The sequence below is a fragment of the Oreochromis niloticus genome, linkage group LG11, assembly GCF_001858045.2.
Source record: "Oreochromis niloticus isolate F11D_XX linkage group LG11, O_niloticus_UMD_NMBU, whole genome shotgun sequence".
NCBI lineage: Eukaryota > Metazoa > Chordata > Actinopteri > Cichliformes > Cichlidae > Oreochromis > Oreochromis niloticus.
The window spans coordinates 17,543,989-17,565,875 of NC_031976.2; the positions used below are offsets into that span (position 1 = coordinate 17,543,989).

At 38.4% G+C, this 21,887-nt stretch overlaps 5 protein-coding genes across 7 annotated transcripts; 2 read left to right on the forward strand and 3 right to left on the reverse strand.

The window, feature by feature from the left end:
* Window positions 1-1,100: 1,100 nt before the first annotated feature.
* On the forward strand, window positions 1,101-4,015 carry LOC100699330 (chemokine-like receptor 1). The gene is made up of 2 exons (XM_003454410.5): window positions 1,101-1,204; window positions 1,306-4,015. The coding sequence occupies exons 1-2, from the start codon at window positions 1,195-1,197 to the stop codon at window positions 2,373-2,375; spliced, it is 1,080 nt and encodes a 359-aa protein (XP_003454458.1). The 5' UTR covers window positions 1,101-1,194; the 3' UTR covers window positions 2,376-4,015.
* A 2,436-nt stretch (window positions 4,016-6,451) lies between these two features.
* Window positions 6,452-11,584, reverse strand: lin37 (lin-37 DREAM MuvB core complex component). 3 transcript variants are annotated; one of them, XM_019364542.2, is made up of 10 exons: window positions 11,172-11,574; window positions 10,874-10,949; window positions 10,736-10,789; window positions 10,563-10,592; window positions 10,202-10,287; window positions 9,903-10,063; window positions 8,519-8,650; window positions 8,316-8,386; window positions 7,774-7,851; window positions 6,771-6,904 (listed from the first exon to the last, which is right to left on the reverse strand). In XM_019364542.2, coding segments are annotated over exons 1-10 (723 nt in total). In that variant the 5' UTR covers window positions 11,206-11,574; the 3' UTR covers window positions 6,771-6,903. The 3 variants fall into 3 exon arrangements, with proteins under 3 accessions (XP_003454459.1, XP_005472564.1, XP_019220087.1); XM_003454411.3 differs by lacking the exon at window positions 7,774-7,851 and having other exon boundaries at window positions 6,452-6,904; window positions 10,736-10,786; window positions 11,172-11,584; XM_005472507.3 differs by lacking the exon at window positions 7,774-7,851 and having other exon boundaries at window positions 6,452-6,904.
* Window positions 11,585-11,710: 126 nt separating this feature from the next.
* On the forward strand, window positions 11,711-16,202 carry proser3 (proline and serine rich 3). Its single transcript, XM_003454412.4, has 13 exons — window positions 11,711-12,105; window positions 12,182-12,290; window positions 12,383-12,654; window positions 12,828-12,976; window positions 13,072-13,175; window positions 13,670-13,755; window positions 13,830-13,963; window positions 14,061-14,290; window positions 14,367-14,869; window positions 14,972-15,116; window positions 15,504-15,675; window positions 15,782-15,863; window positions 16,037-16,202. Exons 1-13 carry the CDS (start codon window positions 12,065-12,067, stop codon window positions 16,086-16,088), a joined length of 2,079 nt encoding a protein of 692 aa, XP_003454460.3. The 5' UTR covers window positions 11,711-12,064; the 3' UTR covers window positions 16,089-16,202.
* Window positions 16,105-19,383, reverse strand: hspb6 (heat shock protein, alpha-crystallin-related, b6). Its single transcript, XM_025911492.1, has 4 exons — window positions 17,938-19,383; window positions 17,684-17,841; window positions 16,791-16,913; window positions 16,105-16,706 (listed from the first exon to the last, which is right to left on the reverse strand). Exons 2-4 carry the CDS (start codon window positions 17,837-17,839, stop codon window positions 16,551-16,553), a joined length of 435 nt encoding a protein of 144 aa, XP_025767277.1. The 5' UTR covers window positions 17,840-17,841; window positions 17,938-19,383; the 3' UTR covers window positions 16,105-16,550.
* Window positions 19,384-19,636: 253 nt separating this feature from the next.
* psenen (presenilin enhancer, gamma-secretase subunit) lies at window positions 19,637-21,753 on the reverse strand. Its single transcript, XM_025911493.1, has 4 exons — window positions 21,596-21,753; window positions 21,146-21,223; window positions 20,833-20,937; window positions 19,637-20,088 (listed from the first exon to the last, which is right to left on the reverse strand). The coding sequence occupies exons 2-4, from the start codon at window positions 21,204-21,206 to the stop codon at window positions 19,949-19,951; spliced, it is 306 nt and encodes a 101-aa protein (XP_025767278.1). The 5' UTR covers window positions 21,207-21,223; window positions 21,596-21,753; the 3' UTR covers window positions 19,637-19,948.
* Window positions 21,754-21,887: the final 134 nt, after the last annotated feature.

A 21,887-nucleotide genomic window follows, 5' to 3' on the forward strand; every position in this document is an offset into this window, starting at 1 on the left:
TTATGTACGGTTTATTGCCACATCTTTATTCAGGCCATGACTGTGTGTCACTTGTTTGCCTGCTGTCCTCTATCAGTATTTTCTCTGGAACCAAATATTTGATCAGTGGATGAGGCTAGACTAAACTCAAGGTACATTTACATAAACATTTGCACAGTTTTGCTTACACAAATGAAATGCTAAAAATAATAATAATAAAATAAATAAATAAAAGTTAAAAAACCTAATATGCCATTAGACTCTTCATTCTTGGTCCTGTGATGGAATTTTCTGTTAATAAAGTCTGTAACGTGATCAGCTGTGGCCAAGCTTTTTGAAATACTACATGCAGGAGAGCTGACACAAATCAAACATCACAGTTCTACAGTCACGAGAGCTCTGTCCTGGGGACATTGCAGCTTGTCTTTTATACCTTCACACACACACACACACACACACACACACGCACACACACCTCCTGTACCTTAGAGTTTCTTTGCCACCCGCGTCGTTGCTGGGCAGAGAGCCACTCCCACTATCTTTCTCCAAGAAGCACCTGGCGCTGGCCTCTCTGGGAATTTTCATACAGTCAGCAGATAACATAGCTGAGCATGCTACACCATGTCATATTGACCTTCAAATAAAGGATATGCAAAACTCTGCGGTGAATTTCAAACACCCTAAATCTAAATGTGAGAATAAACAAAAAAATTTTTCATCACAGTCCCAGCAAGCCGATCCATGCTGATCCATCTGTGAGTCCTACCTGTAAAACTGGATAAACGAAACTATTACTTATCATTAATGTGCACACTAATGTGCAGCACATGCATGCAAGAAGGATTACTTTAGAGCACAGCTAATGGGGATCCTGTAAAAGATGAAAACACATGATTACAAGTTTCCCACCTTCCACACAGCATTGATATTTCACCTGATGCTTCTATTTGTTTTGATATTTCGTGTTGAAATCCTCAAAGAGTTACTAAATGAAAATGTAACATAGACACAATGCACTGTAATAAATGCTACTCTTTTAAGGTTTGTCCAACCTTTTTAGTGTAATTAGAAAATGATGATTCGGGTAGAGAAACATAAAGGTGTTTCTGTTCTCTGGTGCATAGTCTGAGGGGGAGGAGTAACAAGAGCAAATAAAAGCAGCAAAAGATCGAGTTCAACGTGGAATGAAGACAGACTCTCTCAGCTAAAAGGAACATGGGGAATGGTGAGATCATTTAAACATATATTAGCATTTCTTTTAAACTTCATCAGGTCAAAGGTGATACGATTTCGTAGATTTAAACATTTTTTTTGTTTTGGTTTTAGGTAACATCAGTTCAGCTGCAAATCAATCCTCTGGGCTGGAAGCAGCTTCCACACACATACAAACAGCCTCCATTGTCATCTACTGTGTGATTTTTATAGTTGGAACTCTGGGCAATGCTCTGGTTATCTACGTGACGGGCTTCAAAATGCAGAAAACAGTCGAGACAGTTTGGTTTCTCAACTTGGCCATAGCTGATTTTCTCTTCACAGCCTTCCTGGTTTTCTCAATCATTTCTCTCTCTCAGGGTCTCCACTGGCCTTTTGGACAATTCATGTGCCAGCTCAACACCTTTGTGAATGTAGTCAACATGTTTGCCAGCATCTTTACTCTGACAGCCATGAGTTTGGATCGTTATTTGTCCACCTGGGTGGTGGTGTGGGCACACAACAAGCGCACAGTCTGCAAAGCTCAGCTTGTATGTGTTGGTATCTGGCTTGTTGCTGCGGTCTGCAGCACTCCTTATGCCACTTTTCGCACTGTTTCAGAAAGCAATGGGAGTCATTCCTGCCACTACAATTTTACAAGCAAGGAATCATCATGGAGTCTATATACTTTTCGCTTTCTTATGGGCTTTGTGATTCCATTCCTGGTAATACTTGTGACTTATGTGGCCATTGGCATCCGGGCAATGCGCATGCCGAGAACAAGGCGACAGAGATCTTGTCGAATCATTTTCGCCATCATTTTTACATTCTTCATCTGCTGGTTGCCCTTCCATGTTTTCAACTTTATAGATACATCTAACCCAGATCTCAGGAACATTGTTAGAATCGTGGGTCCTCTGACTGTGAGTCTGGCTTTTCTGAACAGCTGCCTGAACCCCATCCTCTATGTTTTCATGTGTGAAGAATTCATGAAGAAGTTTCGGCAGTCCATATGTTTTGTACTTGAGAGTGCTCTGGCAGAGGACCACATGTCATTTATGTCCACTCACTCCATGTCATTAACCTTGTTCAAGACTTTCCAAAAGTCAAACGCTGCTGCAACTTCAAACAGGACGGACACGGCCGATTTGAAATCCTTCACAGAAAGCAAAGTGATCACAGAGGAGACACCGAACACTGACTAAGATTTCAACATCAGGCAATGTAAACTGAAATACATTATTTTTTAAGCATATCAAAACTGAGTTAAATAGCACACTCATGCACAGAACTGTGTTAATATGTTACTTCATGTTAAAGCACAGATTTACTTTTAACTGCTCTTACTATTGCAGGGAGTATCCCACAGTACTCTCTTCAATGTAAGAAAGAAAAGTTACTACTTCTCTGATCAGTCTTAGTACCAGAAAAACTATGTGGAAGTGCTGCAGCTTTGGATTGTAATTGTTAATTTATAGATTAAAAAAACAATGTGACTTTTATGTGATTTTTTTTTACTTTCAAGATTACATTTAATAAGTTTTCTATTTGTGTACATAACCTTTTCATGTTTGAGGTTATTAGGCCATGTTTATTAGTATCAGCATCCATTACCAGTGTTGGGAAGGTTACTTTTAAAAATGTATTCCACTATAGATTACAGAATACATGCTCCAAAATGTCATTTGTAACATATTCTGTTAAGTTACTCAATGAGAGTAACGCATCCTGAATATTTTGGATTGCTTAATACATTGTCATGCTTTTTACAACTACATGAATGTACCATTGCCGTGTGACTTATTAATATTACTGAAGGCTACTCGCCATACCAATACCAAACTAGATTTTTAAATAATATAATATAATATAATATGAGTAACATATTAATTAATATAATTAATATAAAATGAGTAACAGAAGGGTGGACATCAGGTAAGGCTGCACTTCATGCAGTGATCTCATATAGAAAACTATTTCTGTATCAGTAATATGTTTTCTTTTTGTCTGCTTTCAGAATTGCACGTGATCATTTGCAGCTAGCAGTTTGTTAATGTTATCCATCAAGTCTAACAGTCTGCAGTCTATTATGAACTAACCTCAGCTAAAGCCAGCTAATAATGTTAGCTCAGTGGCAAGTAACCTTCAGTAATAGTAATAAATCACACAGCAATACTACATCAAAGATACTGAGGTGGCTCATAACCAGATAGCTACCACAACTAAAACAAGGTAGTAGTTGCAGTAGACAAATTTTATTTTTTTTAAAAAGAAGTTACTTCCAGATGTTTCTTTAGGTTGGAGTCTTCTGACCCTGAGAGCAACTTTGTTGCTGGCAAACAGAGTTTGCATTGAATGGTCAGATTTCGCCCATCCCTTTCTTCTTTAAATGTGAAGTTGTGTCGGAATTTCCAAGTAAGAAATGCATTCCTGTCCATGCACTGCTTTCTCTGTTGTGCTGGCTCTGGGTCCATTGTGTTACGGATGCCGCCAACATTAACAGGACGCTTACATTAGAGCCTCTTATTGTGTGTTTGTTTGGGTTTCTGGCAAAGCGTGGAATTACCAAAATTAGCGAGGGGATAGCCTAACATATGAAACAGGAAAAGACTGCTGTGTAATCAATTTATTTCAACAAAGTAACTGTATTCTAATTATAATCGTTTTAAACAGTAACTGTAGCGGAATACAGTTACTCATATTTTTTACTTTAAATATGTAATGCTGGTACATGATTTCTCTTACTCCCCAACACTTTCCATTAAACTGTAATAATAGATTTATTAACACTTATTGAGCTTTTTGCACTTTTTTAACCCTGTAAATAAAAACATGCTGGTCAATTTGATTATCACTGTAAGACAAATGCCCCAGGCCTGAATAGATCAACGTGCACTTTGCACCTACTGTATTTTACAATGCTGCCACCTTGTGACCAAATTCTATAACTTTAGGTAAACCTTCACGTTTCTTTGTACCCATCCAGACCTGGTTAGAATGTACAGGGACTGCTTAAGGCGGAAAAAAAAAATCTGTCAATCCTCCTCACCCTTAACTTTCTAATAACTTGTTAGTAATATCCCATGATACTTTAACTTCCCTTACTTAGGGCAGCCCATCTCCCACAACCCAGAAGGAGCACTCCACTGTTTTCCAGCAGAGAACCATGGCCTCAGACTTAGGGGGGCTGACTCTGACGAAGCCAGCAGAAAAGCATCATCTGCAAAAAGCAGGAATGTTTTTCTCAGGTCCCCAAAACAGACACCCTCCTCATCTGGAACTCCTCTGGGAAAAATAAGCAGTGTGATACTCTAATGTTTAGAACACACCATCTTTTTTGGTCGGCCACTCCACAAGCACAATTCAAGATCCAAAGATCCCTCCCAACTATATTAAAGACATGTATCAAGCAAGAGAACCGACAATGCCCAGACCCTTTAGCATCTCAAGATGATTCTCAATCCAAACCTTGCACCTTGCAACTGGAAAGCTTCTCAATTACTCAGCAACCTCTGCCTCCTCCACAGAGGATATTTTTTGGGGAATTGGAGTTCCTCAAAGTTATCTTTCCACAGTCTTTTTCAGCAACTGTCCTTCCTGACCATACATGACCTGAATAAAACCTTTTTTTCTTGTGGTATTCACCCAGCAGTTTGTCAGAATCTCCTTGAGATTCAGATCTCCTTGCTGAAAGTCCTCCTGGCCTACTCACACAAGATTTTACTTCTGTTACTGCAGAGACCACAGCCCTTTTGGTCCTTCAATACCCATCTGCTGCTTCAGAAGATCCAAGGGCCAACCAGGCCTAGAAATCCTCCTTCTTTACCCTGACTGGTGTAAACCACTAGTACCCAGCAGTCCATCTCATCCTTAGGTTGCCACCACAACAGGCACCAATAACTTTATAAACACAACCTCTGCTCCCTGGCTCTGCAATGGAGGTCTTAAACATGGAGTGAAAGACCATATGGAACGGGGCATCTGCCAGACACTCCTAAATTATCCCATTTAGGTTTTCCAGGTCTGCCCAGACAGCCTTCACCATCAGGTAATCCAGTTCACCATTACTAATCACATTACCTGAGTATCCACAAGACAAGGCCTCAGATGACAGAACTATAAAGTCAATCACTGACCTTTGGCCTAAAGGGGCACTGACACCAAGCACACTTATAAGCAACCTTGTGCTTGAACCTGGTTAACCTGCTTAACACATAATAATAAAGCACCACTCTGATTCAGAACAAACATGCTATTCCTCCCATTCACCCCTCTCAGGTGTCCCTGTAATTGTGCTTGTGAGTGCCAAAGTCTTTTAGAAGAATTGTAGCTGGCAAGATATTCCAAGTAGGCCAAGTAGGCAAGATATTCTGAACTAAAATATTCTGAACTATAGATGTGATATTATTTGTTCTTAAAAGTAAAATAAAGAATTGGCAGGTGTAAAAAAGGCTATTTGCAGAAGATGAACAGTCATGTCTTTAAAAAACTGGTGGAAAACATCACACAAAGACCTGACACAGGACCTGAGAGATGTATTGGAGCCTTCAGTTGATCAATCTACTGTTCACTGAAACTTCATCAGAAATGGTCTCAGTGTAAGGGTAGCTGTCAGAAGCAGTCCTTGTGGAAGGGAAGCAGGGATAATGGAGGGGGCCTATAGAGTCACAACAGTGTTTCTAGCCACTCAGCATAGAAAACACAGTGGAGGCCCCACCATGGATTGGTGCTGCATTACCACCAGTAGCGGTGACGATCTTGTCAAAACTGAAACATGAACGCAGAAAAGTGCCATGACATTTTGATCCACCTTGTAATATCACCTGGAAAGCATCCAATTCCCATAGCTTTATTTTTCAGCATGATAAAGGTAACAGTAAAAGCATACCTGGATAGAAAAAAAAAAACCTGTTAAACATTATAACTCAGGAATTGGCCTCACCAGAACTCAGATCTCAGCAATACTGAAGCAAAGTGGGATCATCTTGACAGAGAACTGACGAAAAAGACAGCTAACATCCCAAGTAGAGCTTTGAATGTTCTTCAAGAAGCCTGGAGAACTACACCTGGAGACTACTTAAAGAAATGACAAGAAAGCTTGCCTAAGAGAGTCCAAAATATAAAGTTATGAAAAGCGGCTCAAGAATTTTGCACAGTCCTGTATTTTACTCTATACAAAATGACATGCAAATGTTAAGACATAAGCAGGTATTGGTACGTCATCAATAACTATACAAATGAAAGAACTGTCATGATATATACCTCATTACCTGTAGGCTGCTCGTTAACACACGCCAAGATTAAAGAAGTAAAACTAAAAGTGGAAGAGATTTAAATTAAAGCACTTTAATACACATTTCATTAATCTTGAGATTTTACAAGTCATTGTGTCTGGAAAATACTACTGATGAAACTGTTATTTCAACATATACACTAGATTTTTATGAATAGAAAAAAAGAAGAAGAAACTGTCACACAACAAAATGAAGCCACAGATGATATGTGGTCTTTTAAGGCTCAAGCTCATGTAAACGATTTTCTATGAGTCAGACTGTGTAGAAACAGGTGTATTCAAGCACTGACTGCAAAGACATTGCTTCTTTCCAACCAAGTCCTCTCTGTACTGGAGAGTTACAGAGTAGCCAGTCAGTGATCATAGAGCTCCTTCATTTCCTTAAGGACCTTTATGCTCTCACTGTATCTTAATTGATTCTTGTTGGAGCACTCCTTCCATCTATGAAAAAAAAGAAAAGAAAAAAGAAATAGTTCAATTGTGCACATTTTACCTTTTCATTGAAATAAACTGAAATTATGTTATTTTCCTTCTTAAAAGATTCATAAAAACTTTCATACATGATGCTTGCTACATAACTAAATCTGATTTTGAACATTTCTAACTGAAAAGTCATACACAGTTTTCATCCAGCAATAAAAATATTAGAAGGAGGAGGAACGGTAGTTCAGAGGTGGGCTAAAAGTTCAATTCTTATGAGCCAGCCTTTTAAAGTAATTTTTCCCATAACTGGTCAACTGTGATTGCTCCTTTTGTCCAGCTGTTTCCAAATGAAACAGGCACATACTAAATTTTAGTGTGTAGTCTTCCTTCTTAATTCAATAAAGTTATTAAACAGCAGGTGGCACTCATGGAGGATCAAACTTTGCAAAGTTATATTTTGGGTCCCATGACAAAGATTACTTCATACCCACAAGACGACGGCTCATCAATCACCAAAGACACTGAACAGAGTAAACAGATGATGTTTAATTGTGAGCATTATTGAAGGTCATATTTTTACATTTCAATATTCGTAGCTCAGTTTATTATAAAACCTGTGCCTTTGTTTTATGTTTTCTTTCTTTCTTTTGACTTTCTAGAGTCACTGAACACCCTGACTGGCTGGCTTTGCACAAGCTGTGAAATCAAACTGTGAAAGATGCAATGACTAACTTCACAAATCCACCTGTTGGAGCCCAAATCTGATCAGATAACATATAGGTGTCTTTCAGGAATACTTATAATCCTCTATATTAAAAAAATGCATAGAATAACTACACCGTCTGTTATTGACAAATATTGTTTTTGTGAAGGGTAAATACATTTACCAAGATGACAGCAGTTTTACTTCACGGGCACCTTGGTTGTACCGCAGTACCACACACAGCGCTATGCTGAGCTGACACCTTGACATTAAAGGGAAAAAAATAGTTTGGGGTTTTTTTTAAAATGCTATTTATGTTTATGTTTAGACAATTAAATATTAATTTATTATTTGAAACGTATTACAGCCATCTTATAATTTGGATTTCACCAGTTAGTCAAAACAGCTCATAGCCTCATTTATTCATTTCTTTGTTAGCTCTATTCAGCCTGTCGCTGTCCTCTTGTGGTAAATCACACTGTAAAAACTTTTCATTATACATTAAAAGATTTGACTTCACTCATTTGTACCTGGTCATTAATGTTACACCCCTTTCTCCCTAAAGAGTTGGTGAAATTGACAACATCTGAATAAGTATGTCCAGAGGTGAAGCCTTAAACAAAGTTAGATGTTTACAGTGTGCAGCTCAATAAGAGTGTGACTAAATCATTTCAAACCAAGAACATATTATTTTATGTCATAAATGACTTTTCAAGAAAAACATACTTTTGCCTTATCTTTTTCCAACGTTCCATGTGGTCACATATGAGAGAACCTGATACAGCAACATCTGTCAACTGTGAAAAGAGAGGTAGTTAAATTCATGGCTTTGTCTTATTACCTGAAGACCTTCATGTATGAACAGATCTGTAAAATTAAACAATCACAATGCCACAATAACTTTGATGAAAGGCATATTATACAAGAACCTTGGTAACAGTTGGTTTTTCAGTAGGTGGGATCCTGAGATTGATGGGTTCACCAGAGGAGTTGACTGGACAGGCAGTCGGAGGAGGAAGTCGGTACACATTCTGACCTTTACCGTTGATTGTGTCCGTAACCTAGGGAGAAAAAAAAAAAAAAAAAAAAAAAGATTACTGCTAAACGCTTATTTCCAACAACAATACTTAGTGATGCCATAACATGCCATTTTGTTTTTGGGGGGCACTTACTAAAACAAAAGTACGAGTACACAATCAGATAGTGCACCTCACAAACAAACAACTCAAAAATATCGTCACTGTAGGGATCATCCATTAAAAACAGTTTCATTATATCTTATTCAGATAACCTTGATTAAAACATGCAAATGTAACAGTCAGTTACATTTGCACTTAGGCAAACAAAAGAAGACAATAGTTTGGCACACAGTGTACTGCAATGAAATTAACAATTAATTTAATTACATTTAATTAATTACATTAGACCTTGTGAAACAACAATTGATTGAATCAGGAAATGATCAAATTATGAGATTGCAAAAGAGTTAAGGCCCTTTAACATGAGATGGGGCATGACCTGCGCTAACCGCTAATTAGAGCGAAGGACCCCAAATTTGTGTTGCACTGGCCGCTCTGCTTGTGCGTCATTTTTTGCGGCCGCTCTACATATACTAGATGCGTCTGCTCCTTTACATTAAAAAACATGTATGTCTCTGAATCATATCGTCTGCAAGATGTTTAATTAAATTTTTTTTTAAATGTATTGTTCATTCATAAAGAAGAAACCTGTAACTATCCTACTAGTCAAGAGTGTGTCATTTCCTCAACACTGCTTTTCTCTTGAGGTCCCCAAAGTCGCTGAAATGAAAGACTTACTCAAAGGCTCTGGAGATCCCTATATATGCACATAAACCTGTGTCAAAAAGTTCATCAAACTCAGATACACACAGAATGTTTTCCTTAATCATTTGGTTAAACTTAGAGCAGCTGTAGGCATTGTTTCTATTGGTCACGTGAAGGTAAGTCACAACACGCAGTGCATGCACGAGTACTCCTCGCTGGCACGCTTGGGCTGTGCTTTGCTCAGCGCTTTGGTTGGCACAGCAGTACAACGTTATTGTGTGGCGCAAGCAATAGAAATGAACGGGTTTCAGAGCGCAGGGCTGCGCGTCCCACATCCTATGTGAAAGGGCCCTTACACTCTACCCTGCAAAGTTCCACATTAGCAAAATGTAAAAGACCTCATTTTAACTTACTGTAGATGCATGAGTGAAGTATAACTTTAAATCAATGTGCCTCTGTGTTTTTTTGTACATTTGTTGGTTGTACATTTGAATAAAATCTCCAGCATCTAATCCATTTATGATCCTACCTCTTCCTCTACCATGCTCTGTGGGGAGCTGGGGGAAGCAGCTGGTTCTCGAACGGAAGGATTATTCCTCATCCATGCACGGCAGATAGGATACAGTGGGGTGGCGGTGTTGAACTGAGCCAGATCCACACTGCGGTCAAACAACTTGATAACGTAGGCATCTATTAAAAGGAGAACAAGAGAAAAATAAATTAAAGGTAAGAAAATGGTCACAAGTGCAACAGACAAGATGGTTACACAGTAACCAAGGCACATCAAAGACAAATTCCAATCATTTTTCATTATTTTCATTAATTTACTTTGTTTATGCTGATTGCTTTCTGGAATGCTCTCATCCATCTCTTTTCGCTTCTTTCTCCGGTGCTGTGGAAATCGAGCCGACGGTCTGCAACAAATAGATTTTTTAAAGTAATAAATTTTTGGAGCTTAAAAGAGATTCAAACTAATTTCTCATACAATTCAAGTAAAATTATATTTTTTATTTCCAGACAAAATGATAAAAAAGTCTAAATATGCCCTGTTTTAAATGCCTTGGTATTTCTTTGTGAAGCACTTTGTGATCTTTGTATTGGAAGGTGCTATATAAATAAAATTTTACTTACTTAGTAATTACAAAAAAGTTACTGACAAGTCAAGTTTAACTAAAACATAAATACTTGCCTTTTTCCAGCAGATGTCGGTGATAAATCCCTAAAGAGAATGGTGGAATATGCATAAATTGCAATTAAAAAATAAATGTTGAAGTAAAATCATTGAATCAGCGCACCCAATTGTAAAATATTCTATTAACAGATCATTAAAAACTAAATAAAACCAAAATCACTGGTCCATACTTGTTCAAAGAGTCGGCTGACAATTTTCCCGGATCACCTTCATTTTGTTCCCTGCTGAAAACATGTTTATATTAGTTTTGTTATTAAGAATAACTCGATTCTATAATAATTATATGCACAACAATTAATTTTGCTAACCTTTCATTTTCGCTCTTCTCTACCAGTCCCTTTAAGACAGCATCTAATTTGCTGCGCGCACCAGCCCCGTCTAAGTCTGCAGAAGTAATAACGAAATAATTAATGACAACAACAATACTCACTTTGGGTGACACTCGCCCCCTGTATTACTTAGCTTTTAAGAATCCTGTATAATCCGAACCACTCAAACTTACAGGCGAATGTACTCCAAAACAATCCAAAACAAGAATTTGTACCACACAAAATTTGGAAAAGCTGAAAACACAAGGCTTCAGGAAATATTGAGAGCTGCTGTTACCTGGCCTTTCAGTCTTGATCTTGACGTGTTGCATTGTGTCCGCCTTTCTATAGACACCCCGTGGGAACTGACGGACTTGTAAAACCACACGGTTGCTGTTTCGGTTCTTTAGATTTACAATAAATTATGTTTGATTCCTTGCTAACGGCGCCGTTAGCCAAGCTAGCTGTGGGTACCGTTTACAACCAGTTAGCTGTAACCACTGGTTAACAGTTAAGCTATATAACGCTATTCAAACCATTAAGCAAATAACATTTATCCCTATCGACTTCCATATAGTTAATAGAAAGATACAGCACAGCAGTCGTTTATGATTTATACCAAGCTTTGCAGGGTAATGGCCAAACTACTGTTGCTAACTTAGCTTATTTTTGACAAACGCATAACCTTACTAGACTTTCCTCTTCCGCGCGCTGCCAATTTCCTATTAGCTGATTGGTGCCTGTGCAAACAGGGCCGCCTATATGATTGGTCAAATGTTATATCAATCATTTTTAATTCGTTCCCTATTGGCTGTATGTCGTGTAGTAAATAACGTTCGGCATACACAACAAAAGCTCTCTTCCACTTTCATCGAGAATGTACTGGGTTTGTAAAATAAACGCGAAGTTACTATGTTTTTAGTCAGAACGTTAAATTGGAATGATAAATAGATGTTCATAGAGCCTAACGGAGAAGCGTAATTTATATTCTGAAAGGGAATTTCTGGCATTTGAAGTAACTTTGTGTGTAGACAAGTAAACTCGGAAGAGTTTAGTAATGGGGCCATCGTCTTTTTGTTAGCTAAGTAACCCACTCAGATTAACACGTCAGTCCTGATATGATTTGGGGTGCACGAGGTAAACCAAGCCCACGTTGAAACAAGGACTGTGTGTGCTTTCTTGTGGTCGTTGATGTCTCATCGGTCACCTCCAAAGGTTGCTATGAATTCCAGGTGAGGATCTAATGACACATTTTGTAGCACCCTAAACAGAAGAAGTTATAGTTAGTAATATGTGTTCTTCTTACAGTGGACCTGTGTTCACAAAGCAGAATCCCTTCCCAGCAGCACCCAAAGTGAGGACGGCACACTACCACCCATCCAGCAAACAACCCCTCTCAAAGAAAGAGAAAAAAACTGTATGTTTTATTGTCAAAAACACTTAATATACTGCAAGAAAAACAGATTCTCATTGTGATATATATATATCCCTTTTCTGTTCTTCTTGCAGACACTAAGTCCTGTACGTTTAAACCAGCGATCCAGAACAAAGTTACATAATCTAAACCGAGAGAGCCAGCAGCTGTCTAAGAAGCATGACCGTTTTTCCTCCATTGATGGACAACCTGTTCTTAAAGAGTCCCAGGCCTCCACTGTCGTTGGATTCTCTCCTGATAGAAATACTGCCTCATCTGACATGGACGAACCCAAACAGTCTGGAAAAATGGGGAAATCCAGTGTTTCCCAAGTTCAAGGAGGCCAGGAGGATTCTGTGCTGGCAAAGTATGTCTTAATGCCTTATGTAATTTTCTTAAACAGAACTAAAAAAATAGTTTCAAAATGACAACGGGACAATTTTTCATGATTAAATATGACAATGTCATAGTGACCCTGATTATTTTTATTTCATTTTGCACGTGACTTCTTGTAACCAAATCTGACCTTTGCTTTGCCAGATACGTAGAGCGTTTTCGCCATGGTCGCCCACAGAGTCGAGAGGAGCGCCATCAGGTGGCTTCTGCCAGTGGAGAAGAGCAGGCTCCTTTTTGGTGGATGTCACATTCATCACCCAGCAGTTCAACACCAACTAAAACAACAGACGAAGGTACACTTTATTTACAGTCATTGGTGTATTTTATTCCCCATTACCAGCTGCTTAATTCTATCAAATCTTTCTGTGTACTTCATTTCTCTGAAAAGATGTTATCCAACTTCTGAAAGAGGACCAGGATCCTGCTCTTTATGATCCATCTGCACAGCGTGACCGTAACAGATCCCTTTCTCCCTACAGAGGATCCAATAGTGTAAGTTGTATTTATAAGCTAAGAAGAAATAAGCCATAATTTATCAATTTTTTTATAGCAAATGTGCTTCTGTTTCTTGAAAAAATAACAGATCCATAAGATAGGGGGAAAAGGCACCACCAATTATTCAGTTTTTATTGTTTGTGTATGATGTCACAGTGGATTATGGGGTTTACATTGTCCCTTGATTTACACCACGCATGTCCAAAGTGCCTGGGATTCTGATTGTTTGCAGAAGCAACACTTTATTCCGACTAAGTTTGCATATAAACATTTCCATTTCAGCACCACACTCCATTTGGAGGTCTATGTGTTTATTAAATGCCTGGGAAGTCGCCGTTTATGCAACCAGATTTGACACGTTGTTCAGCCTGCTAAGAACAAATGCATCACCCTTTTAATTAAAATCCTTTTATTTATTTATTTATTTGGGAGGATTTATTTACACAGTATTGCAAGTCTTTATATGAAAAAACGTGTTTTTTGTTTCCCAGCTTTTGTCCGACACATCCCAGGGTGAATTTGATGACAGGGAGATCCTGCACCTTCAAGAAAAGGCCAGCAGACTTCTTCTGAGGGGGTATGAAGACCGTTGAGCAATATTAAAGATAAATGGCTTGAGTTGTATTAACTTTTTTTTTTTTTTTCTAACAGTGAATGTTCTGTGAGTGATGGATCTGTCCCTGTCAGCTCAGAGGGGCTGGGATGCTCAGATTTCTCCTATCCCATCAGTATAGATGAGCCAGTGAAGCAACCTTTGATTCCCAGTTTATTCAAAAATACTACTGGTAGGGAAAGAGTGTGGACTAGAATACCTTTTGTTATTTATAGACAGATTCTATTTTGCGTGCTGCTGTGTTTTAAACAGTGTGTTAACATTTACAGCAAAGGCCAGCTCAGACTCAGCTCATGGTGTGTCCTTCCAAAAATCTGTCATGCCTTCTTTGGTGCCTCCTACCCGTCCAGAGGAAGACATATTGTTCCAGTGGCGTTTAAGGAGGAAAATGGAGCAAGCCAGAGAGAGGCCCCTGTCTGTGCAAGCCTCCAGTCCTCATGCATTTAGTTGGCAGGCAACGAGGTTAAGCTATCCCTCCATTAGTGAACAAGCTTACAAGGTTGGAATCAAACTGTTTGTTACATTATCCATATTCTTTGCACAAATTTACAGAATAACATTAATTTGCTCTTCAGGAACAGCAGGGTACCCAACCTCCTCAATTCTCACAAAGAGATACTCATTCACACATCACTGCTGCCCAGCCAGAAACCACAGAGGCCCAGAGGTTCTGTCCCCCAGCTCCAGGTCCTTCACTATTCCCCACCATCAATGTTTCTGGTTCAGTCCCTCAGCCGCAGAGCATTGCCCACGTTCCTTCCCACATGCATTTTCTCTGTGACGTCTTGCCATGTCCCATCCAGTCATCTCATGCCAAAGTGCACCAGAGCATTTCACAAAGGTTAGACGAGTCACAAACCAAAGTTCTTCACAAAAAGACCCAAGTCCCTGAAAGCCTTGGAGAATTAACTCTTTGTGAACGCATGTCACTCACTCCACCCACGCCATCTGAGAGAGAGTGGCCTGATCACCAAAAAATGTCTGAGAAGAACAAGAAAAAGAAAACGGGGACGAAGCAATCAGAGGTAAATGGGAAGGAGGAAGCAGTGCTCGCCAGACAGCATAAGAAATCAGCAAGGTGAATTATTGAAACATGGGCACTGTTTAAAAGTCTTGGTGATAAAAATATGTGTTTGATATATACCGTTAACATTTTGTGGGATTTATGCTTCACAAACAGGAATTCATTACATCAAAAGCTTCCCAAAAAGGTCACATCATGTAAAGAGCAGCAGCAACCAGAGAGAAGACAGGAGCTTCCCAGTGAAAGCTGTGCTGGTGATCACGAACCACCACCATCCCCTATCCACAATGCATTAGGACAGGTAAACATGCAAATGTGCAATTTTATTTCTTTATTTGAAGCCACAGAGGCTGTGTCCATATTTGGGCTTTCTGGGGGGGTTTTTTCTCTGCAGTATATTTGATAAACTGAAAGCTGTGTGTTTGTTCTCAGACTTTGGCAATCTATGATTGTTTACAGATCTTAATTAATCATTTGTAAAGGCCATTGACAGATCTGGTCTTTAGGAGACTGTATATATTAAATATTTAAATAAAATACACACAAGTTTTTATTGAATATAATTACAGGTCTACCTTCACTATGCATGTCTGCACATATTTTTTGGATGCCAAACTGGTCATAAGGTTCAATGTGATCAAGGTAATTAATATGCATTAACTTGGGTGTTTTCATTTGACCTTAACAGGTAGTTTCAGAGGTACTGTTTCCTACGGTGGATTCCTCTTCTCCGAAAAGGATTCCTGTTTCATCTGATTCTCCTTCCTTCACCGTCGCTGCACCTTCACCATCGCCAATTCCTCCAAGCAATGCACTGAACTCTATGGAAGTCATTTCACAGCTTTTCCAAGAGGCCGAAGGTAAGCTTATGGTGGCAAAAGGCACCAGTCTTTAGCCCGTAAACAGCTGCATAAATAGATGCTTTTAGTATCTGTCCTCTCACTCAGATTAAACTTTTTGTTTTAGATTCGGATGAAAAAGAGTTTGGAGATGATCCTTTGCTACAAGTTCTTCGCAAACAGAGAAAATGGGTGAAGGAGCAGATCAGGTAAAACGGAATTAGATTATCACCATTACTGTAATGATTAGAATCCTTTCCTGTGTATATTTCTAGCATTAATTTATTCTTAAAATCTCTTTGAATCGGTTGACAGTCATGTTAACAGAGTCGATTGCCAGAAAAAGAATGATTTTTTGTTGTTGTTGTTGTTGTTTTGTTAGTGAGGTGGACTCCATCTTAAATGAATTCGTGGAAGAGCAACAAGTTACTTGAAGAACATCAAGAGACAGTTTTTGTAGTCACATTTATTTATTTTTTATTTTATAAAGAAATAAAGTTAATTTATATTTTTGAGGACATTTTTCTACAATAAAGGTTGGAGATGTGTCTCGGTGGATTATTATTCACAACACTGTGCATGTACAAAAGTTGCACACAAAAAGCAGGAGTTGGAAATGCCAACAGAGAATATTTACAAAGTAGAGTGGTTACTTGAAACATTATGTAACATTGAGTACTAGCAGAGCAGTATATACAAACCTTGGAGTGCAGGGAACATTAGAACCGTGCCAGGAACAGAGCAGATATGTGTTTTGGCACACATCAAGTTCTGCTGGGAGTGCAGGAGCTTGAAGTTATTGCCGTTTTTGTCAGTGTGGCCATACAGACTTCCGCTGATTTATTTTTGTGTATGGTAAGGATGGCAGAGGTTTTAGTGTTGGCTGTTAATGCAATTTAAGTAAGAGGTGTGTAGCTCTGAGTGTGCAGCATAGGTGCAGATATGATAAGGATCCCATCTGGAGAGACCGCCGACTCTAAAGCCATGGTGTCCACTCCCTTTGGAATGCGGTAGCGACGGTTAAACTGCCGTGTTGTAAATCCAGGGCCGTCCTAACATAAAAGAGATGAAAAGTGAGGTGTGTAGCACAAAAATGGAGAAACAAAATATATATCCATGTACCTCAGCATACCAACCTTTCTCTCTTCATGCTTTCCTTGCACTTCTACAAAGTCTCCTATGACTTTGACGATCAGGTCCTCTGGGTTGAAATGTTTCACACCAACTTGAACTGTAAATCCACTGTCATCACAGGTCACCTAACAACAGGAGTAAACACTTCTGCATGATTAAACAAGACATAAAGTTCCTTATAGCAGCCTGTACTCAGTAGCTATCCTTAACCGTATTTCAGTGTGAGGAAGCTGAAAACAGCTTTTTAATAAGATGTGGATCTGACTGAAAGCTCAGAAAAATGTAAAGGACTCCTTTTTTTTTTCTTTTACTTCAAGCCAGGGGTTGGCAAACGTATCCAGGGGCCAGAATTGGCCTGACAAAGACTCCAATCTGATCCACTGAACTAGTTTGAAAAGGAGGTGGAGGGGATACATTTTTTTTTTGTACTTTTACCTGTATTTTTGGAGGTTTAACAGCTTTTACTCCTGATAAAGACCTCCCCCATGGCCATTCATTTCTACACTAAAGTATTAAAAATAAATAAATCTATGAATAAGCAAAAAGTGTTACCATTACAGGACAGTCTGTGCAATAAGCAACCAGGACTTTTTCTGTAATTTTACACATTCAATTTTTACAATTTAAGAGCCTTGATGACAAATGTCTTACATTTACTACAGCAGGATTTCTTTATCAGATGTAATGTTTAAATTCTTTTTTTTCTTATACTAAGATAAATCAGGGATATCTGCTGGTTAAACCTCTTTACATTGACAGAAAGGGGAGGTTTTACCCACTTAAGGTCAGGCTGTGTTGTAGATGGTTCACAGTGTAAAATGAGTTAAAATGAGAACCATGGACATTTTATACTAACATATGTTAGTATAAAATGTAAATAAATTAAGTGACCTACCTCTGCAGAGCTGGAATTATCAGTCTCTGGAATGATTAATTTTGGGGACCAATTATATTGTCCATAAGTCCCGTTGAGCCGTGGAATAAGAGGTGGTAAAACCTTCTCCCAGGGGATACCACCAGCTGGTGTAGTGGGTGGCAGGATGAAGTCCATTTCTAGTGGGTACAAAGTTTGAAAAATCAAGAGTTGACTAAACAGCAGTTAAGCCTACAGCACCTGAGGCTACAAGACATAAAGCACTGAGCGGTTACCTCTGCTTAAATTCTCTGCGCAACGAGTGGAAAGAAGAGCTCTAGTTACTGCGCTTGTGTTCTCTGCGTGTCCTGATTGAGCCTCAGTGAGCAGTGATGTGCCTCTCTCCTCTCTCGCCTCGTGGCTCCTGGATGAGACTGACTTGTTGCGTGCTGCGTGTTTTATAGTGGAGTTGCATAATAAGTTGGGAATTCATCATGGGACACCTTGCTTCTGTTATGTTCTGGACTGCGTACCCTTGGGTGTTCCAGCATGGTCACAGATAAACGTGTAGGCCTATTATTTTGAGGGTGACACAGCTGTCGCGGGCTTATTGTTAATTAACGTTGTTATTGGCCATTATCAAAGTTACAGCATGCAGACTTTTTACACGGTCAGTGGCACCAACGCGGACTATTCATGTGTAATTATCAAAGCTGTTAAGAGCTGTATGCCTAAGGTCGGTTGTCAAGGAAGGTTTGTCCAAAAATAAATTCAAAAGACGACATTAACCCTTGTTGGTTGACACCAGACGGACAGTGACAGCAGGGGCGTGCTAAACACATGCTAGAGCATGTGTACTACCAGTAAACCACTGTTCTTCCCCATAGTTATGAGAGGTTTTTTTAGACCTTTAGCAATGTAATGTAAATATCATAAAATACATTTAGTTTGCATATTGCTCAAATTTTGCCTTATTTTTATTGACTGCCAGTAAAATTTTAGATTTCACTTTAAAATGTTTGTTTTAACTTAACTTTTAGCTCTACATAGTCAATTCCCCGGTATATCTCTGACCTGTTGAAAGCTCGTTCTTCTTCCCGAACACTTAGGTCTTCAGTTCAGAGGTTGCTGTAGGTCACATGTACTAGTTTCAAAACTCATGGTGATCGGGCTTTGCAGGCAGTGACACAGAGGTTGTGGAATTCTCTTCCAACGTATTTAAGCTGTACAGAATCCACTGACTCATTTAAAAAGCAGCTGAAGACATTTCTATACAGACAATCTTTTAATGAACTTGTTGCTTTATGTTTTCATTTTATTGTTTTTCATTATTATGTTATTTTTATTCCTGGTTTTATTGTGAAACAATTTTTACCTGTGAAAAGTGCTGAATAAATACATTTTACCTACCTACTAGTTTTTTTTTTTAACCACTTCAGTCCTAATACATCAGATTTAATGAGTCAGTTTTATAAATGGACTGCCTGCTTCACTTAGTGTACCCTCTGTGTTAATGCTTTTTGTTTTTAGTGCAGTTCAGTGAAGCCAACTGTTATATATGGTTGCCACGTTTCTCCCTGTTAGCAGTGTCATTTAAGCTTGGACTGTGACTAAAATTGGCCCTCAATGTTATGACTCATAAAGGATGACAGGGAAGTGGAGACATTTGGAGGGCTTAAGTTATTGGATTTCACAACAGGCGCCAGTGGTCATCTGGGCTTTGGGAGATTTGGCATATGTGACAATGAGAAGTATAAGGAGACAAAACAGTTCACTGATCACGTATGACAAAAAAAACAAAACACAACTATACAGGTTTGTGCATTTAGTGGTATAACAATATTCTAACAACTTCCAAATTCGACTGAGTAAGAGTAACTTGGCAGCATTGGGGACACTTTTTATTTATTCACACATAAGTAAAAATTGTGCACAATCATACCATACCACAATAAACAGTTAAAAAAAAAAAACATTAGTGAGTTGTTCATTATCTTATCAATACAAAATTTCCATGATCATAAACATTGCCTATTTCAAAAGATGAATTACCCTTCTCTAAAGCCAAATAACTTACTCAAATGCCTTGGTGAGCACAGAAATGGTTTTGGGTCCTACATTGTTTATCTTGTGAAGATAGATAACATTTATTCATCCATTTAGTTGGATTTAGTTGACCAGAAACTAGGAAAACAACTCCACTGTTGTTCAGGGAGAAGTTTTTTTTGGGGCCCATTACAGTGGATCATTAGTTTTACTGAAAAGACCAATCACTTGAAAAGATGGAAAAAAAAAAAAAAAAAAGCCTCAAGGGATACCTAGGGGAATGGTAAAGGAGAGGTAATCTCCCACCTCCCCCCACTCTGCTCTGAAGTGCTGGTATATGGTGATCCACGTGGTGAGCACTGCTACCCATAACAGTAACCCTAGCGCTGAACGCTTCACATCTAGACAGACAGAAAAACAAACAATAAAATTATTTACTGTCAAACAGTGGTCAAAACAACATAACAGTACAGTATAAGGTTGGCTGCTTAAAGCATTGCTTTAAAAACAAACAATTCGTACATGGTTATAGGGCAGTGTTTTTAAAGCCAACTATACAGCATTTGGTCTGTATGTGGGGAATTATTTTATTTTTCAAAAACAGAGGATAAAACCTTCTCAAGTTCTTATCTGAAAATCAGAATTTAAGCCCAAATTATACTATACAAGGCCACATTATCATAAGGATTATATTTGTATTAATATACAAATAGTATTTACTATATTATTAAAAACTAATTTATTTTTAAAATCCTTTTTTCCCCCTTTTGGGTAAGAGATCATGTATATTAATGAATATGACTTCTATGAAAAACAACCAGATCTAAAAAGTTACTTGGTCAACTTTTCCTACAAAAACAAACTATTTCATTGTCTCAAGCATTATGAAAAGTGCAGTATTACCCAAAACTCTTTAAGATAAATAGGATGAAGACACACTTTGTAATGTGCAAGCATGTAAAATGAACATGGAATTCACACTGACAACCTTTGTCAATATCATGTCCTTGATTAAATGTTTATTGAGGAAACAAATTGAATCCTACAAGAGTGACATCCAAAGAACAGCTACTGAGAAAAAACTACAAGACTGAATATTGAATAGAGTGCAAAACTGACATTTTTTAAAAGGTTCTGAAACTCACATGCTTTTATCTGTAGCTGTTCAGTGTAGGATGGCTTTAAAAAGGCCTCCCGAAAAAACCAAACAACATTGACAAGCCACAGGAAGGGGAGAAATGCAAAGCCACCTGGAGAAATCAATAAAAATATTAGACAGAAATAATCATTTACTAACCACTGAAATATTATTAGGTGCATTAGTTCAAACCTTCGCCTTTACTGAAAAAAAAAAAAGACTCACAGCCAGTGGAACTACCCTAGAATAAACAAAACAGAAAGGGGAGGAACAATTGTATTTTAAAAAAGGAACATGGGGATTAATATTAATACTCTCACCAAGATAATATTTTCGGCAAAGGCTGAGCTTCTCCTCATTGGGCAGTCGCTCCAGGTTCATAGTGATATTGTACGTTCCTGCACACAGAAAGAAAACAAAACAGATTACAGTGCTAGACTGGCTCTGTCCAGCATCCAAAAAGAATGAATATTTTTGACAAATAAAGGAATGCTTGTTATACAGACATTTAAAACACGCTCTTCCGCTGATTCTGAGACGATAATAAATCCGCTTTTTACCTTTTGACCGCTGAGCTAGTTCCTCAGATGACTGAACAATTCACCTCAGGCTAAAGTTAGCAATCGTTAGCTTAGCAAAGTAACATAAAGGCGTTACAAAATCGCTTGCTGTAAGTTTCCAGACTAACTCTCCAGATTGGGTGAATGTCGTTATATAGTGTTTCCAAAATTATAAATATCGTACATTAAGGTAATAATGTAATATCTTACCTTATCGTTTCACAGCCAAAAGTTAAAGAAAAACAAAACAATCAACACTTCCTCCTCCTTCTTCTTCAGAAGGGCTAGCTTCTTCTTCTTCTTCGAAGGCTAACGCCAAGACTGAGGTGTTTCAGCGCCACCTACTAAGCTGGGGTGGTACTACAAGAATCTGCAATCTGCTGCACGGAATTTGAGACTGCTCCCGCCTCACAAATAACCCGTTGACCCTAAAAAAAACATTTTCTACGGTCACTGGTACTTATTATTATTAGTAGTAGTAGTAGTATTTCTCTACATTTTA